This window comes from Centroberyx affinis, unplaced genomic scaffold (assembly GCF_046629955.1).
Source record: "Centroberyx affinis isolate AG114_WGS23_722 - 3 ecotype Tasmania unplaced genomic scaffold, CSIRO-AGI_Caff_v1 ptg003015l_1, whole genome shotgun sequence".
Lineage (NCBI taxonomy): Eukaryota > Metazoa > Chordata > Actinopteri > Beryciformes > Berycidae > Centroberyx > Centroberyx affinis.
This window is the reverse complement of record NW_027281113.1, coordinates 24265-43882: the sequence shown is the minus strand read 5'-3', so window position 1 is coordinate 43882 and position 19618 is coordinate 24265. Positions and strand designations below refer to the sequence as shown.

The 19618-nt window shown below is 42.6% G+C and overlaps 1 protein-coding gene across 1 annotated transcript in view; it reads left to right on the top strand.

Annotated features, from left to right (window-relative positions):
- srbd1 (S1 RNA binding domain 1) overlaps positions 1-16692 on the top strand; it is a 66875-nt gene extending 50183 nt beyond the window's left edge. The window contains exons 17-21 of the mRNA XM_071537310.1: positions 4130-4236; positions 5857-6024; positions 6975-7124; positions 13268-13452; positions 15718-16692. Of these exons, the coding sequence (XP_071393411.1) occupies positions 4130-4236; positions 5857-6024; positions 6975-7124; positions 13268-13452; positions 15718-16010 (903 nt within the window). The 3' untranslated portion in view covers positions 16011-16692. The remainder of the gene's footprint in view (positions 1-4129; positions 4237-5856; positions 6025-6974; positions 7125-13267; positions 13453-15717) is intronic.
- The last annotated feature ends 2926 nt before the right edge of the window (positions 16693-19618 follow it).

Genomic DNA, 19618 nt, shown 5'->3' with positions numbered 1-19618 from the left:
CTCTCTCTCTCTCTCTCTCTCGCGTGTCATATCCACTCATCGGAAATCATAAATCTTTCAGTCCTAGTGTCATGGGATCTGATTATTGTTTGGAAAGTTATTTTTACTGTTTCAAAATGCCTCGGGCTAAAGCTCCACTCAACATTCCCACTGAGAGTCAGACTGCAGTTCACTGGGGAATCACCAGGGGCACTGTGCTTTCTTTCCAGCTCACTCATTCTCACCCTGTCTCTGTTTCTCTTTCTCTCTTTATCTGTCTCTCTCAATATTTAAATGTATAGGTGGACTATATGGACAACATATCATTACAATATTTTCACCATTCACTGTCTGCATCACAATGTCTTTCATTTTGTTTTTCTTCAGGCTATGTTTCAAGTAACTGAAAAGTACACCCCAAGCAGTACAGTACTCCATTTGAAGCCTAGAAAGTTCTTGCCAAAAATGTTATGAAATTTGAGTACAACAAAATGTTGAACATCTTTAAGTTGACCTGCGACTGACTTTTCTCGCAACTCGAGTAAAGTTGTGTAGTAGCAGTTGCAGGATGAGCTGAGCATTTTGCAACGACTGTCAACCATTTTGATAGGAACTTGCCTTTTTTATGTTAACTGTTACAGCATCCATTACCTCTTGATAGCATTTGCTGTTCTTTTATGCCAAGTGCTTCTAGGTAAAAAAAAAAAAAAAAAAAAGTCACACACATTACACACACTGCCACTGAGAGCACTGATGGGAGCATGGACTGAAACTGTCTGCTCCTATAGCAATTTTTCTTCCTTTTTTTTGTTTGTTGATGCACTTACACCTTTTAGTTGGTCATTATGCATTTGTGTTAATAAACTGATTATTTTGGCTAGATTTTTGTCCAGCTAATCTTTGGCAGTGTGCAGAATATGTCTTTGACTTTGTTCCATGCATCTGCAACAACACTGAGTCATCAGTGCGCAATAGTGTTCTACAACTATAACTGTTTACATAAAATGCCCCAAAATAACATAAAATAATAAAATGCATCACTTTAACCATCAGTTGTTGACACAGCTTCCCTGCTCTCTGCCCCCTCAACATTTTGGCAACATGGATATGAGGAAAATTCTGACTTTTCCAGTTACATTTACCCCTTTTTAGGTCAGCCATGTGTGCTCTTCTCATAATTATGATTGTTTTCAACAGCTATAACAGGCAACATAGGCTGGTCACTTTGGCTATTCTCAAGGATGCACTGAGTGAGATGGTGAACCACACAATTTTAAGTTTTCCACATGTCCATTTGGGTGCTTCATTTAGACATGACTAAACAGGTTTGTTGTATTGCCCCTGCTGACCCAATCCTATCTTTAAAAAATGTATAAATCATGGCCCTTTGAACAATGTTGGAGGGATGGGTTAGTAGTTAACTTACATAGTGACTTGGGTGAAAAGCTGGGTGAAAACAGTGGATATAAATGGCTATAAGTTAAGTCCTAAGGCCTAAGTTACGAATGGCAATTACTCATGGATTGTAGTAGAGCTGGGCGATATGGACCAAAAATCATATCTCTGTATTTTTAGGCTGAATGGCGATACACGAGATATATCTCGGTATTTTCTACAAAGTGGGCTAAATGTTCAGTTGTAAGTAGGGCTGGGCGATCTGGACAAAATCAAATATCACAATATTTTTGACCAAATACCTCGATATCGATATTGTGACAATATTGAAGGGATGACTATTGGTGCTTTCACAAAATATTTACACAATGAGATTTTTGATAAATAATCATCAGTAATGTGGATATAATGACTAAGTGGGTAAAGGCAAATAATAGAACAGCTAGAACAGTTTGGTAAGTTCAGAAAAGTACATCACTTTACTGTAATGCAGCCTTTAAAACCAGGAAAAGACAACACTTATGCCATATCACGATATTATGATATCCAAAATCTAAGACGATATCTAGTCTCATATCACGATATCGATATAATATCGATATATTGCCCAGCCCTAGATTGTAGGCTACTGACACATATAGCAATGTCCACAATCTCCCTGTGAAGGCAAATTGTCTCTCTTCCTTCCCATGCGTCCTCTCCCTCCTTCATCCCTCTCTCTCTCTCTCTCTCTCTCTCTCTCTCTCTCTCTCTCTCTCTCCTGTTATTGCTGACAGAGAGAAGGGTGCGTTCGCTTGCCGACGGTGTTGTTATCTGTTTACAAGCCAGTGTTTGTTCAGTGCTCGATCATGTTACAGGACAAACCAGGCCAAACTCGGTCACATTCACCCACAACACACACACACACACACACACAAATACACTATAACCCATCACCTTTCTGGTGTTACATCCACAGAGAAAGAGATGTTTACTTGTTTAACCTAGGGGAATATTTACACACACACACACACACACACACACACATACACAGCCCTACAGTAGTCGAGTTTAGAGTGTCAGCTAATCCTCGACCAGCTGCTGAGGTATCAGTGTCCAGCTCGACTCCTTGGTTTGGGGCCCTGTCCCAGCCCAGCCTCTCTGTCTGGGGAGGACTGCTACGCTGCAGGGGATCAGGATATACAGTGTGTATATATGAATATTTCTATTCCAAAATGCCATACATCTATTAAAAAATGGTTGGTGTTTATTGGGCAGCTTTTCAAAAATGCTGATGATTACATTCTCTCATATGTCACTATTTACATGTGCTCAAGCCCCTGTGTCAGCAAGATTCCCCCTGCTGATGTGTCCTTGAGCAAGACACTGAAACCTCATGCAGCTCCTATGGACTGGGGGGGGGGGATTTCCCCACAGGGATCAATAAAGTATCAAATAAAGTATCACATATTCATAAGAAAGGGTTTTAAGATAACTAATAACATTTTAAAAGGAGCTGGCTGGAAAGTGGTGTGTGTGTGTGTGTGTGTGTGTGTGTGTGTGTGTGTGTGTGTGTGTGTGTGTGTGTGTGTGTGTGTGTGTGTGTGTGTGTGTGTGTGTGTGTGTGTGTGTGTGTGTGTGTACCCAACTAACATACCGATTGTAGATCTACTAGGGTTTGACTCTGACAGCTGAGTCACACAGACTCTAAAATATTTTTTTCTGGACTATGTCTTACATTATCTGCTTCCTCTCCTCTCCTCTCCTCTCCTCTCCTCTCCATCCCTTTCCTTCCTTTGTCATTGTTGGCTCTCCTCCCAGCTCCTTATTAGGGAATAAGATTCCAGTGCTTTGGGAAAATATGTCCTGATTAATGGTTGATTGGCTGGTGGTGGAGAAGTGTGAAGAGTTCATTTGGAGGATCTTTATCGACAGTGTGCTACGCTAACGAGCACACGGGGCGAGAGAGAGGGAAAGAGAGAGACCTTTGAAGAGCAGACGGCTGACCGTGGCCAAACTAAACATTCTCTCTCTCTTTCCTCCTCCTCGCTGCTCCCTCTATCTGTCAATCAGCTCCCTTTCTGTCTCCCTGTCTGTTTGTCTCTCTCTGCCTCTCCTCTTCCTTGCCGCCCTGTCTGTCAATCAAACCTCTTTCTCAGTGTGTCGCTTTCTTTCGCTGACTTACTCTACCTCCCTTTGTCTGTTAAAGGATGAAATTTTCATGATCCCTGTGGAGAAATTGGGCCGTTGCAGCAGCAAATAGTAAAAGGATACAGCGAAGAAAAATAGAATATTAAATATTAATACAAATACAGCATGTGGGTTGTGTAATCATAATTAACATATGTAAACTCAATTTAAAATTCTACACTAGAGCATATTAAGTAGAAATGTATAGATGAGAGCATTAAGAGGGTGCAGCAAAAGGCAGCAGTAATAGCAGTATAACTTACTGGGACAGAAAGTGAGAAGAATATGAAATATATGAAAAGCATGTGCTCTTTGCCTGTCTTTCTCTCCTTCTCTCAGTCTGCCACTCATTCTGTTTTCTTCTGTGATTCTGTCTCTAAATGATTCCCTGTGTTTGGGTGTAGAGGGTTTGTGGCTGTGGCTTTTTTGCAGTGTGACAGACAAATGCCATAATTTAGTGCCATTTCTCTACTAATCCTGTTTCCAGCCTGACATTTCTTCTGTACGTGTGTGCGCACGTGTTTATGTGTGTGTGTGTGTGTGTGTGTGTGTGTGTGTGTGTGTGTGTGTGTCTGTGTGTTTCTAGCATGATGTGTCGGCCGGGGCTCTGAAGGCGGCGCTGGACGGGGTGGTGCAGGAGTGTGTGAGCTTTGTGGGAGTGGACATCAACATCTGCTCTGAGATCCTGATGAGGTAGGAGACGCACAGTAACACACACACACACACATACACATACACATACACTCACACACACAATTGCATGTATGCACACAAGTATTTTCTCATGTACACACACACCATCATATGCTATGAAACGGTGATGAAGTACGGCCCAGACCTCTGACATACTTTCCCTTAGCAGTCACAACATGGCAAAGCTTCTTTCACATACACACTCTCACACAGTCGGCCTGCCAGCTTGCTGTTTAGTCTAACGCTTCACACCCGGTCTCCCTCATTGGACCCACTGGAACCAACAGAGGGGATTAAGGCAAAGTAGACACACACACACATGTGCATGCACACACCCATGCACATACACATGCACAGAAACGCATACACAGAATTCAACCACCAGACACATGCATGCATACAGTCTCACACAAGCATTTCCAAACCTTCGGTAGAATACACATTTGCTATAACATGCATATAGATGCACGACTCACAAAGTGCACAAATTTGGTATAACACATGCACATTGACACCCACCCACTTGCGCACACACACACACGCACAAACACAGAGGTGAAATGAGCTGGCATTAGCTGCAGGGCAGGCATCAGGTCATCTGTTTACCTGTCTGCTCTGTAAGTGAGCTTTTTCCATGCCTGCCAGGACTCATGTCTCTCTCTCTCTCTGTTACACTCACACACACACACACACACACACGCACACACAGACGTGTTGATGACTGCAGTATTATGTAGAGTGTTGACACAGCAGTGTGTTTTAGAGTGAGTGAGTCACTGTGGACTGTGGACATTAACTGTGAGCAGAGCTAATTGAGTTTCAAATCACCTCTCCGCCCCGCTCGGCCAAAACTGGACAAATATACTCACTAAATATTGGCTTGTGTGTGTTTCTTGTGAGTCGTTTCCCTGCTCATTTAAAGAAAATGTGCCATAATAAATGCCAGATCACAATCTGCTCTGTTTGTTTGGGTATTATAGAAATCTGATGTTAAGTGTGTAAATTCTACAGAGCTGTGTTATTAACTTTGGCCTGTTCTCTTTTACTTAAGCCTTTTTTTATGCCTAGAGTAAGGCCGAGCCATATATCTTGAAATGATAACATTGCAATGTTAGTTTCTGGAATAGTTCTGCTCCCACTTAATGTTTTGGTTGCTAAGTAATATTACCCCAAATTTTTCAGGTAGAATTGTATTTGAAGAGTTCTTTTCCAAAACGCAATACATCCAAAAAAGAAAAATATCAACACCTGAAGTTCATCTTTCAACATTTATAAAATATAAAGAATCCAGTCTGTAAAAGTGTTGTTTAATCAGCCAAGAACTGTAATTAGTTTTAAAATTGTGCTATCAGTCATTTTCTAAGAGTAGGTGTCACTTTTTTTTCCAAAGGTGGATATATAATTTTGGTATTTAACTCTTCAGTTTCCCTCATTTCTTTTTTTTTTTCAGTGTAGAGTTGTCCCACAACATTAGCAACAAAATTTAGCTCCTGGACCTACTGCAAAACTGAGACCCATAGACTTAAAAAAACGTCCAGAAATTTGTTAAATAGATGAATATATAAGAAATGTATTTAAGCTGTCTTGGTTAGGCTGTAACAGTCTCTGTTTTTCCCCTAGGCATGTATCAGGTCTGAATGCGGGCCGGGCGCGGAACATAGCTGAGTGGAGAGAGCAGAACGGACCCTTCATCAACAGGGAGCAGCTCAAACTGGTCAAAGGCATGGGGCCAAAGAGCTACCAGCAGTGTGCCGGCTTCATCAGAATCAACCCACAGAGCCTACACAGGTACACACACATATACACACTGGGGTTGGGCGATTGGACGAATACATTGGGGATCTGCGATGGTCTGAATCCATTGCCGGTGTTTTTTTTTTGTTCATTGCCTTGCCTATTTAAAGACCCTTAACACGGGAATACGAGCTGGAAGAGGTGCTATTCACATTATGTTTTTTAGGGTAAAATTTTCCATCAGTCTGGCCATGCAATACACTGTTTGAAAGTGTGAAATCTCACTTTCGATCTATCTGTATACACCACTTTATGATCCCAATGTTATAGCGACAACAATCCCCTCTTTTGTCACAGTAGTGCACACAAAACAGAGGAGTCTGTTACCTCCAGTGACTTCTAAAAGTCCACAAACAATACAAATAATGGTAATGTCAGTATCCTAATCACGGCAAGGTTCCATTCAACAAAACTAGTAATAGTGTTTAGTCACAAAAATGCGCTAACTCAGAAAAACATCGTTAGAACGTCCATTTTTTAATTTGCAATTCTTCAGAGCAAATATTGTTGATGATCTGTTATCTGTTGGATATGCGTTGTTAGTAGTGTTTACATATGAGAGCAACTCTTTTACACATTTGTCAAGTTGCTTGGGTTGGGTCTTGGGTTGGGTTTCCCTTTGCATCTGAGGCAAAAACAAAAAACTACCGGACAGGCAAAGTTGTCCTCTTTCAAAACAATCGCTTCCAGTCTAGTCTTAAAATCATGACTTTAGATTACAGGTCAAAACATTTTCCCGTTTGTGGAAACCCCCAAGATTTCAATTTCATATCGATTCTTGCACATTTCTCAGTAGTTCACAACACACTTGAAATATGTAATAGGCACTGTACCAGCTTAAAGTTATAGTAAAAAAAAGTAATAATTAGATATGAAGGTTTTCTAGAACTCTCATAAATTTTTTCTCATAAATTTAAGATGCCTTTCCTTTCTTGTGTAAACAGTGCCAGATCCTCACCTCACCCAGGACCAGCAGTGCCAGAGAAACCAGTGGCGAAGAAAGGCAAGGGAAAGGCTAGTGCCAATGTACCAGCCTCATCCAACCCCCTGGACCAGACCTGCATACACCCCGAGTCCTACCATGTGGCACAGAGGTACAGTACACACACACACACACACACACACACACACACACACACACAGTTATATATAGATATAACTATACACACAGGCACAGACAAACACAGGGCAAAGAGGGGAAAGCTTCCCCTCCACACTTCACTATTTGCACATTTTGTTTACTATGAATTTATTTTGAAATTAATTTGTGCAGGAATTGTTTTTGTTTGAAATCTGCAGAAAGGGCTCTGAAGGTAATTTATCAAATTTATATGAGGGTATAAATATTAATAACACCCCCTTATTTCACTTGTTCTCAATTGATTTACTGGCAAAAAAAAATTCAGCATGTCATATACTGTACATTAATAGCAATGTATGATATTTTTTTGATCCCTGTTGGGAAATGTTCTTTTTACTCGCCTCCTCACGGTCTGACTCAAGGACACTTCAACAGAAGATGCTTCCCAACACCATCCTCCAGTTGAAAGACACTAACCATTAAGCCACCCTGCTACCCACTGTGTACATGTCCAGGCTGTAGTAGTGCGCTTGTTCTCATACTGTCTTCTTGAGAGCCTAGATGCTAGAGAAGTGGGCTTGTGAATAAAAGGTCACCAGTTAAAATCCCATGTGGGTGGGGAAGGTGAATGAGAAACACTCTCCCCTCTCTCAACAACTACCGCCCTTGAGCAAGACTGTTAACGCTCAGCTGCTCCTTTGGAGCTGCTAAGTGGCCAACAGTAGAAGACTGGGGTTGTACTGGGCAGCTCCCAGTTGAATGTGTGGAACTGTGTGAATGTGAAGCAGGATGTCACTGGAAAAGAGCAACCATGCTCTGTCGAGAACATTTTCCCAGTAGTCAGTTCACCCCAAATGAAACAAGGGGGGCAGAGTATAGCCTTTAAATCAGATTTTTCTGTTCAAATTACTTTGAATAAATCAAGTATTTTTAATAGATCTCAGATAAAAAAATATTACTGATGAATGTATTTTATTTATTTTGATGTTTTTAACGAAAAAATGCAAAGGGATTAAGGGTTTGAAAGCTTTTTATAGCCACTGCAGACTCTCACACACATTTGCACACACATACAAAGATATACAGTGCATATAGAAATACAGGGCATGTATTTAGGGCTGGGTGAAATGGACCAAATTAATATCACGATAATCCTAAGAAATTATCTCTATTGATAAATAACAATATCTGCTAACATATGTATCCAAATCACATGTTAAATAATCAAACTGATGTTCATCACATTGAACCTCATGGTATGATAAAACTCTTCATTTTGAAATAATATCCCCCTATTTGTTTCAGATCTCATTTTGTGAGAGATTTTAACTAGTATTTGCTTTTTATCATTAATTAAAATAGAATTGTGTATCATGATAACTCAGTTCATTACGATATGATTCTATTGAAAGATGATAAACGATAAAATTGAAATATTGTACAGCCATACATACAGTACACAGGCACATAGATATGCTACATAACACCACACACACACACACACACACACACACACCCACATACACACACACACACACACACACACACACACACACACACACAGACACACAAACATACAGAGCCAATGCCTCCTCTTTTGTCTCCCGTGTCTGTGTAAATCAAATCAGAGTCCCTCACCACTCTAACCAGCCCCATATGAGACGGTGTCAAAATCAACTCCATCTTAGCTCGAACATGCTTTGGGCAACGGGGGAGGCTGCTGTACAAGTGTGTGTGTGTTTGCGTGTGTGTGTGTGTGTGTGTGTGCGTCCTTGTGTGAGAAATGATTGTTAGCGCTGCTGGTGCTGATATCAAAAGCACATTGAACATCTGCCCGGGACTTGCTCTAAGTGTGTCCTTGTGTATGTGTGTGTGTGTGTGTGTGTGTGTGTGTGTGTGTATATGTATATATGTGTATGTGCGTGTGTGTATGAGTGGGCCCTCTCTCCTGCAGCTGCAGTCACTCAACTGTGTTTAGTCTACATAAGTTCTGACACTAGTGGCTCTAAGCATCACTCCCCTCATGTTGATGCGCCTTTAATGGCCTCAATGCATGTATGTGTGTGTGTGTGTGTGTGTGTGTGTTGGGTGGGTATGTATCCGTGCACGCATGTGTGTGCATACATGTGTGAAGAGAGATTGATATAGGTTGTATGAAATGTATGTGGCTGTGTGTGTTTGTGGGTGGACATGTCTCTATGTTCAATCTTTTACAATCGCTCATCAAAGAGTCTTTGGGGGGGTCAAAGGTTTAAAAAGCCTCTCAAAATAAAAGGGCAAATAATCATCCTGCCTTTCTCTCTCACTCTCACACACACACTTGTACACACCCTATCTTCACTTCACCCAGATCCTCTCTACTTCTGTCAATTTGTTTTCTTTTCTCTCCGTTCAGTCTCGTTTCCTACTAAACCAGGCAGAAAGCCCCCTCTCTCTTCATCCCTCCCTCCCTCCCTCTCTCTCTCTCTCTCTCTCTCTTTCTCTCTCTCTCTCTCTCTCTCTCAGCGGTGTGTGTTATCACAGCTCAGTAAGGTTCCCAAATGCTGCTGTTCGAATGGGGCCCTCTTAAATGTCAATCATCATTACACACACCTGGCATACTGTGTATGTGCGTGTGCAGTGTGTGCATGTGTGGTAGTGTATTTGTGTGTGTGTGTGTGTGTGTGTGTGTGTGTGTTGGGGCTTTGACCTGACTGACTGGTGGCTTTGCTCAGCTGAACAATCGCATCATAAAATCACATTCCTTTAATTCCTTTAAAGCAGTTTGAAAGTGGATTTTAATCCAACCCTATTTCACTCTCACTATTGGTGTCAGTAATGTATCCTTCAAGGTCAGATCAATAGAGATGGAAGGAAGTGTGTGTGTGTGTGTGTGCGTGCGTGTGCGTGTGTTTGTTACTGTAGTGAAGTGAGGGCTCTGATTGAGTGATGTCTATAAAACAGCACAAGCATGAGAAAATCTCTACAGTCTCTACAGTCCATCTCTCCCTCTCTCTCTCTCTCTCTCTCTGTATTTCTCTGTCTCTCTCACTCTCTCTCCTGTATTTCTCCCCAGTCTGCTTATCCTTCTTTGCTTCACTATTTCACCGCTCTCCTGAATTTCCAAACTCAGCGTTGGCAAATGTGGGATCCTGTGTTATGACTAGCATTTAATCCGGGGGTGGGAATTTCACACCATAGACAAAAAAAGTGACTATTTTCTAAGGGCTGATGATTGCAAATTCAGTAATTTTCAGTAGTGAGTTTTGTTTTCATGCCAGCAATCATTTTTTCAGAGTAGGTTTCACATTTTGAAATAGCAGCTGTCTTATTTTGTAATGAAACTCCTTATATCTTCCAAGATGCTGAAAAAATAGTTTTAATAGTGGAAGCGTATCAGCACAACATTTAACCCATGTCTGAGTGAAAATTCCCATATTGGTTAGAGTATTAGATGTTGGTTGATGGACTCGAAGATTAGATGATGGGCTTCACTGAGATGCCTCACCCCTCTTTTCACCTACATGAGACGAGGACAGGAGGTATGGAGGGAGGAGGAGAGGAGGAGAATGGAAGGAGGATGGCAGTGGAATGCTTAAATCAATGGCACATCTGATCCCAGCTGTGTGTGTGTGTGTGTGTGTGTGTGTGTGTGTGTGTGTGTGTATGTGGCGTGTGTGAACCATATCGTGTTCATCACATTAGAGCAACTGGATCCTCCATTACTGCTCACAGCCCACACATCATCCACGTTCTGTAACCATATCACAACACACACACACACACACACACACACACACACACACACACACACACAGTAGACACATGCATTCATACACATTATGCACACAGGCACAGACCAAGTTTGTCTCCCTTTGTTTCAGGGATGATTATAATTGTCCACTCTATGAAGAATATTTCTACAGTGGAGGTTCTCTATGAGGAATGCTTATATTCAGTTGTAGAGGGCCCACTCTATAGAGAATATTTCACATCATAATATCTAAGAAATACATTCCCATAAGACAGAGGGGCCCATTCTGTGAAATATATTTCTCTGATGTGAGACAGAGGGAGGTACACTCTGTGAAGAATATTTTTCTGATATGTAACAGTTGGGGGTCCAATCTATAAAGAATATTTATATAATATAAGACAGAGGGGGTCTTACTGTGGGCCTGGATAAAATCTATAATGTAGCCCACCCAACCACACATACGCACACACAGTATTGGTAGTGATTATGTGCAGAGCGTGGACCCACCAGCGGTAGAAGCCCCCGGACTCCTGGTACCCCTTAAATACTAACATACTCCACTGGAAAGATGAGATGGGCAACACACACACACACCTGAAACTGGAACCCACCACCCACCAACACCATCATAAGGTCCAGAGCCAGAAAGCTGGCTGCTCATAAATCAACACAATTTTCCTCTCCTTTTTCCTCTACCTTTTCCTCCTCTCCTCTCCTCTCCTCTCCTCTACTTCGTGCGTTTGTTTGTGCGTGCATTTTTTGATCATCGTGTTCATTTGGTAGACTGGAATAAAGGGAGTGCTGAAGGTGGACACCCAACAAAATGTACTTGGCTACATTTCTTTAAGAAGAGCTGGCAGCCCCCTTCCCCCTGAATATTTCTTTTTCTATATTGAGATAGTAGGAAAGCTGAGAGGGCCCGGGGAGACACAGGAGAGAAGGTCCTAGGGCCAGCAGGCGTCCATGCTGGTCCAGAGGTGTGGTTTCTTGACCACTAAGCCATTTCTGGCACATACGCAGCCACTATCCTGAACAGATCTGGCTTGCTAGCGTTGAGGGATTGATTCCTCTTGCCTCCCTCTTTTGGCCGGTAGACGGGCGAGTTAGCTGGCAGGGGCCTCTCCTCCCACAGCTGTCTCATACATAGTTTGTACACAAGCCGAGTCCAGTTACATCCACACTGTCCCCACTACTGCCAAATGAGCATTTCTCAACAACATTGTGTGTGTGTGTGTGTGTGTGTGGTTGCGTATGTCCACCTGTCCTGTCCGTCACGGGGGGGAGGGGGAGACAGCTGCGGAGTCGGTTTGGCGTCAGGCTGCCACAGCGACCGTCATCCGTCACGGACGCTGCCCAGCTGGTCCATACACACACACATGCATAGACTGAAACACACATTCACATCCATCACCAGCTGTGGAAAGTTCCCAAATAATATATACATACAGTATATACACACACACATACACAGACACACAAACACACACATACAGACACACACACACACACCAAAATCCCACATTTTTCCGTAGGCCCTTCTTTCTACTCTTGGCTCTCATGCCAGTTTGCTACTCAGACACTTTAGAATGTAGACCAGCTAATTAGTTTGGATTTAATTCTCAAGCTCCGTGAATTTTAAGTGGTGCAACTTGACTGACTGTCTAGACATTTTGGAGGCGGGACATCCTGCTAGCGTAAACTGAATGAAGGGGGTTTGTCCGCCCGGTTGACGGACAGATGAGCAGTCCAATCCAGGTAAAGTGGAGGCAGTTTCATGAGACGGGGTGTGAGGGTGTTAACAGCCCACTGTGGATTTACCTGATTTACTGGGGGGTAAAATAAGTGTGTGTGTGCGTGTGTTTATGAACAGAGGGCTGAGCCTCCACACCTCTACATTTAGTGCATAATTATTCTCACACCTCTCCTGCCCTCCCTCCTTTCCCCCGGCTCCCTCTCTCTCCTTACCTCCCCTAGCTTATACTCCATCCCTCCATCCTTCCCACTTTTGCTGTTTTCATCTTTTACTTACTTTACTTTCCCTCTTTCTCTCCACAGCTCTTCTTACTTTTCTTGCCATTCTAACCATTCTCACTCTTCTCGTCACTTTTCCTCTCTCCTTCCATCTCTCTCTCTCTCTCTCTCTCTCTCTCTCTCTCTCTCTCTCTCTCTCTCTCAGCCCCGGGCCACTCTCATTCGGTCAGCGAGGGACTTGGCACATGTGCTGTAGCCCAACTGGGACCACTATTAAAACTAATTTATAAACACTTTGTCACATGCAGCCACACAGACGTGCGCGCGCATGTTCTTGCACACAGAATGTTTTAGTGTGATTCTTGTGTATTTGCTGTTTTTGGATGTTTTTAAAGGTTTCTTTTTCACATTGTACACCATATTTTACATAACCTCTCCTCTCCTCTCAGATTTCTCTCCCTGGTGGGTGGTAGTGTACACCAGATCGGGAGTGCAGGGCTGCGACAGTGTGTGGAGACCAAGGTTCAGACCAGCAGTGTGGAGGAGCTGGCCAGGACCCTGGACACCAGCCCTGAGACCCTCACACTCATCATAGACGGACTCACGCAGCCCCCTGGCTTTGACATACGACACAGTAAGACTCCCACCACAACAGTCACACTCCCGTTTTGGTGTCCATTCATTTAATTACCAGTAGTTCCGTAATTCAGTGTCACTGACTGATTTGAGACAGTTGAATTTCAACGGAAGTGTCAAGGTAGGACTCAACTTTGCTCTTGTGAGAATAATCTCCTAACTCAGAAGGTATAGAAGCAGGCTGTGACTTAAATTGTGGAAGAACACAACTGTAGAGGATGTAGGAAAAGAAAGACCAAAGCATGCACGCATTCTCACAAGCTTGTATTCCAATGAATTGCTGCTTCAGTCTTAATCAGTGAATAGGAATCCAACATGAGACAGAACCTCAGTCAAAATTCTTATTTGTCAGGATCACCCCTCTGCCCTTTATGGCTAGATTTTTGTGGAAAACCCCTGTCACTGAACACACAACTATCATTGTTTTGAATCATATAGAATTTCATAGAGCGCACTTATCTGCAACTCAGAAGTTACAGTAACTGCAGTAAATCTCTCATCTTCCCTCCATAGTCCCCTTTACAGTTCCCTACTGGCTGATCGAAATTTGCACTTGTTCTCGGCGGTTTTTAACAACTGTCCACCCTGTCAGCCAATACACGTCTTTTCTTGTGCCTGTATTGTAATAGGCATGTCTTGGCACTGTAACATGATAAGATCTGACAGTGTTGTGGCTTGGTCCCTATAGCCCAACAACACTAGCAGTATATTTCTAACATGGTGTGATGGCTCTAGCAGACTGTGTGTTGTTGGACAGAGAGAGTAAGAGAGAGAGTAAAACACAGGGGAGAGCAGCACAAACACACATACACACACAAAGCCCTCTGCTTTTCTCTTTAAAGAATCTCATACACACACAATCACACAAACTTCAAGGTTTTCCGCAGTTTTGCCCATCTCACATGTAGCTCTAATACATTTCACCCCGGAAGAATTGCCGTCACATTTCTCTTTCACTTGTTTCCTTCTCTTTTTCCGGTCTAGTATTCAGACAAAAGTGTATGAAATACAAGAAGGGAAAGCTCAAAGCCATGGGCTGTAAGATGGATCTAATATGTTGGGCCAGACTTAGGCAAGACAAAAATCACACTGACTTGGGGCCAAAGAGGAAGTGTTGTCATGAGAAGGCTCTACTTCTGCTTCAAGGCCTGTGTAACACTTAATATGTAATGCTGTGACTGTATGAGTAAAGGACCAGTCTGGGTTCCTAGAAGGGGCAGTGGATAAATAATCAGGCATGAGAAGTGAGATTTAGAAGCATGTACTAAAAACAAAATAAAAGTGACAAACAAGGTCAACGAAACATACAATTACTAGTTAACAATGGAAATTAAAATGTAAAATAAAAAGTGTCTATTTTGGGTGCACCCGTAAACTGATCTTTGATTTTTTAAATGATTTCTATGCTCATCTGATTTTTATGTTATGTTTAGTATTGTTGATACCGTGTGTGTATGTGTGTGTGTGTGTGTGCAATGCCATGCTCACTGACTCTGAAACAAGGTAGAGTAAAACAAAAAGTAGAAAGGCAGGTTACTCAAGGGAGAAACGTACAAAATAAAGAAGTGTTTGCAGGTAAATTAATGAGCTTAGTTTTACCAATTATTTTCAGCACTGTCATTTAAATGCAGAATCATTCCCATCCCTTGTTACTAGGCTTTCCCTCTTCATGCAGTTTCATGTGGAGAGAAAAAAAAATGTCAAGCCTGGATACCCTGTTAGGCTTTAGGGCTGGCCACTCTTCTTAAAATTAAGGAACGCAGCTTCAAGGTTCATTCCCAGGTTGGCCCTATTCGGTTGCAGCACACTACGCATGGCCTCCTAGCCAGTGCTCAGCTGAGTAAACAGATGGGCCGAGGCTACCGCATGAAATCAGTGCTGCGGGGAGGATAATTGGACCCGACTATTTCCTGGAGCACGAGCCTTCCTTGTTTGTGTTAATGCTGCAGAGAGGAAAAAGATCTCTCGAAAACAGGCCAAATGGAAAGTGGGGTGGAATTGAATGTCGAGGAATGTGGAAGTATGCAGACGCAAATATTGGGTTACTGCTAGAAACGTGATATCCGTTCGTCATTTCTGTTTCCCCTGCAACCTTTTTCCCCTCTCTCCTCACACACATTTGTCCTGTCTGCCTCCCATACCTCCATCTTCCATTCTTCTCTTCTCTGTCACATCTCTCTCTCTCCCTCTTCCATCTAGCCACCTCCACTTCTTCTTTCTCATCGATATCCCCTCTCTCTCTCTCCCTCTCTCCCCTCCTTAGACTTTGAGCAGGCAGACTTCAAACGGAGCATTGTGTCTATGAGCGATCTGCAGATGGGCATGGTGCTGACAGGACGGGTGGACAACACCACTCTGTTCGGGGCCTTTGTAGACATCGGCGTGGGCCGCTCGGGTCTCATCCACAAGAGCAAAATCACCCTGGACAAGCTGCCCACCAACCAGCGCCGCCGCAGCTTAGGCCTGGGCCCTGGGGAACGGGTGGAGGTCCGGGTCCTTAACGTGGACACCCAGAGGGGACGGATTGGCCTGGACCTGATCAGGGTGCTCCAATAGGGTGATTAAAACCCATATTTGTTGCTTTTGAGCTTATTGAGTGGAATAAAACCCTGAGAGGATCACATTTATCATCAGGGACCAGCACTAATATTGGCTCTACTGAAAGGGGATTGAATTCATTATGGTTTAAATAATTGGGGATGAGAATTAATATGGTTCTTATAAGGAGATTGGCCAATTGGTTCTGATGGGAGCCTAGCGAGCCCAAGATAGCATCTTATCAGGGTCTTAAAACTTGTTTCGTTTAGGCTGCAGGACCCTGTAACTTGTTGGATAGATGGTGTTATGGGACTGGACCTGAGCACTCTGCATAGTTATGGGAACCCATGACCAGTTGCATTGTAGCAATACAGCTGATGTGGACTGCACAGTGTTTGGGCTCATATTGTTTCTAAGAAGGGAGTGGAACCCATGGGAAAATTGGTCAGTCAATTCAACACATTGGGGAATCTAAAAAAATATATATCAACAATATATTGATACAAAAATAATAAGTTCAAGAGGTCAATAGTTGAAATATAACAAAATATATTTCAAATGTTTGTTTTTGTTTGTTTTGTACTGGTCTGTAAGGTTTATCAGGCCACAGCCTTTGTTTACAGTATTTGTGTACACATGATCAAACGGACTATGTGTACAGACTATGTGTACACTGAAACAGAATGGAAGTTGTCAAAAAACTGTGGCTTCATCTGCTGATGAGGTTTTGACATTAAAAGTATTTCCTGTATTCCTTACACTCTCTACTTACTTGAGTGACGAATTACACACTCCACTCTCAGGTATTAGCCACAATCCCGTTGCTGTGATCTGATTGACATGGGTGGGGAAGGAGAGCAGGTGGCTGGCCGGGAATGAAAGAGAGGAGGGTGACTAGAAGTAGGAGGGAGAATGTATTAGAGGATGTGTGGAGAGATGGAAAGTGGAAAGAAGATACCGGTGAAAAACAAGTTTCTCTTCCAGACTACAGAAAAACATAAAAAGACAGAATGGGAGTTTAAGTGGGGTGGGAGGGATGAAGGGGGATGGGCAGAGGCTGGGAAAGGAGGAGGAGGAGGAGAGGAGGTGTCTCCCAGACTGCAGTAAAGCCTGGAGGCTTTTGAGGCATGGTCCCAGACACAATTATCCCAGGACATAGACTGTCTCTTAAACACACACACACACACACACACACACACACACACACACTAATCAGCCGCTTCAAAATTAATCCCAGACTCCCCATCCGCATTATCTAATTTGTTTGTGTTTATGAAACTGGGATAAATACAGAAATACATAAAATATGGTTCTGAGAAAGCCTGGGGTCCCTTGTGCTAAACCTTACTAAATGCAGAATACCTAATCACTGTTAGTGCTGCAGCTTCCCTTTCTCCTCTCGGGGGAAAGAATGGAATATATTTTACACACAAACACAAAGAGATGTTCGATCAAGGTTAATCAGAAGTGGCAGTTTGCTTAGTGATGATCTGAGAAAACTGCACACACAGGCAGACCGGGTTCACGTACATCATTGTCTTTTTTGCTCACATGTTTTTTGAGGGAGATTCCATTTCCTAATCAAGGTGCCCCATAGTATTTGATGTTGACTTGCTTTGTCATTTTGTTGTCCTTCGCGTTTTGCTCTCATTTAGCTTGGCGCAGACCTGTGTTTTAATGTTTCCAGTGTTTTCTATCTGTCTCTTTTTCTTGGGAACACACGTGTGTACGCACAGTTCACCCCAGCATCATTCCTGCTTTCTGTCTTGTACCCCACATTTCATTTCCCTCCCTCCACTAAACGTGAGCACACAGATGGGACAGGCAATCTGGCAGACAGCTACTGCTGCCCCTTGGAGCCTTTCTCAAACACTGACCAGTAATGAGCCTCGGATAGGAAGCTGAGCGACTGCGGGAGAAGTGGTGTAGTTCTCTGTTGTCCTCTGTGGCACTGCTTCTCAGCTGTAGTGTCATGGAGTGAGCTCAGGTGTGCCTTGAGATTTTCGTGAAATGTGAAGAAAATCAATGGTAAGCAAACTATTATATGGATTTCACACTTTGTTCTCTTATGCTACCTGTCCAGCGGTCTATGTGCTTGTTTCATAAATCCTAGGCTATGTATACTTTAATTTCAAGTTAACAAAAGAAAAAATGTTACAACTGGACTTGCAATGTTTTTCACACAGTGAGAAAGCTTCTCACAGCTAGTCAGTATCTCCTGCCAAGAGAACATTGAGTAGAGAATCTAACTTTTGTTGCTCTCTCTCTTGATCTGTCTGATTACTCAGACCCTCCATCTCCCCCATCTCTGTCCTATAGAGGCATACAGGAAGCCACACACACCGTACCATGCACACCTTCCTATCCACTTTCCTTTGTGCTCTCCACACAGCTGTGATTGCCAATGTGGTTGCAGTGGTTAGTGCCAATCTTCTCCTCCCAATAGACGATGACTACAGGGTAGCAGTGACCACTGAGATGAAGACAGTCTCTCCCTGTGGCTGCAGATGTAAGTTTTGCAAGAGCAAGTCTTCTCTAACTGTGGTCCACACACACTTACACTGATGGTATTGGTAAGGATTATTTTCCTTTGTTGACTCACAGCATCTGGTGTAGGACTTAAAGTGGTATTTTACTTTGCTTTACTTTTGCTAGAACTGTTTAGCCTACTTCCATATAAGGTCAATGAACTGTGAAACAGAGAATTGTGGCCCTGGGGAACAGCATTCAGCCACCAACTCTCCATTGACTTCCACTGTTCAGAAACCTGGTCTAACATATATACTTTTAACACATAAAGAAATTCACGTTTTTGAGCATCATAATTTCTTCTTAAACAGTTTTCAGTCTGCTCCATAAATTTATTGCATCTTAATATATGCACCTGACTGCTTAACTAAAGAACCAGCATGATTGTTTTTAATGACATTTATTTGTTAAACTGACACTGTCTATATTTTTAAACATCTCATTCACATTACTGTGTTGGAGTCGTGAATGCCACTGACTGTGGAGCCCCTCCGATGAATTTTCTGTTTATAAAGTGAAGACAGACAGGATAGTGCAAGAGTATAGCATGACAGGGATTCAAACATTAGATCTGTAAACACATTAGCAGGCGAAGCTATGCCAGAATGTATCAGTGGATTTTTAATGAGTTTTAATGGGTGAAAACCAAATGAACAATTACCTTTTTTCTGTCTCATTTGTACAAAACTGACAGAATGTTTTTGTATATTTGACCAAATGCCATGAACCCAGAGACCCATTTCACACGAGAAAAAAAGTTTCATCAAAATTGCGTTCATTAATTAATAATTCAGACAAAATCGTTTATTGATCCTGATTATGTAACATACCGTTTTTAAGCTCAGACTGCAATCATAATTTTTCAGAACGATTCAGAACGATTCCAGAGAGGCAAGAAGGAGAGAAAGAGACTTTTGACATTTGGCGTCACTGGTGAAAAACAGGAGTGACGCATGAGGCAGGAGGGTAGAGGAGAGATGGATGAATGGAGGTAGGAGAGAGAGAGAGAAAGAGAGAGAGAGGGATGGAATGAGACAGGAAATGAAAGGCTTTCTCCGGTTTCACTCCCCGTGACCTCATCAGTGTGATCATGGGTT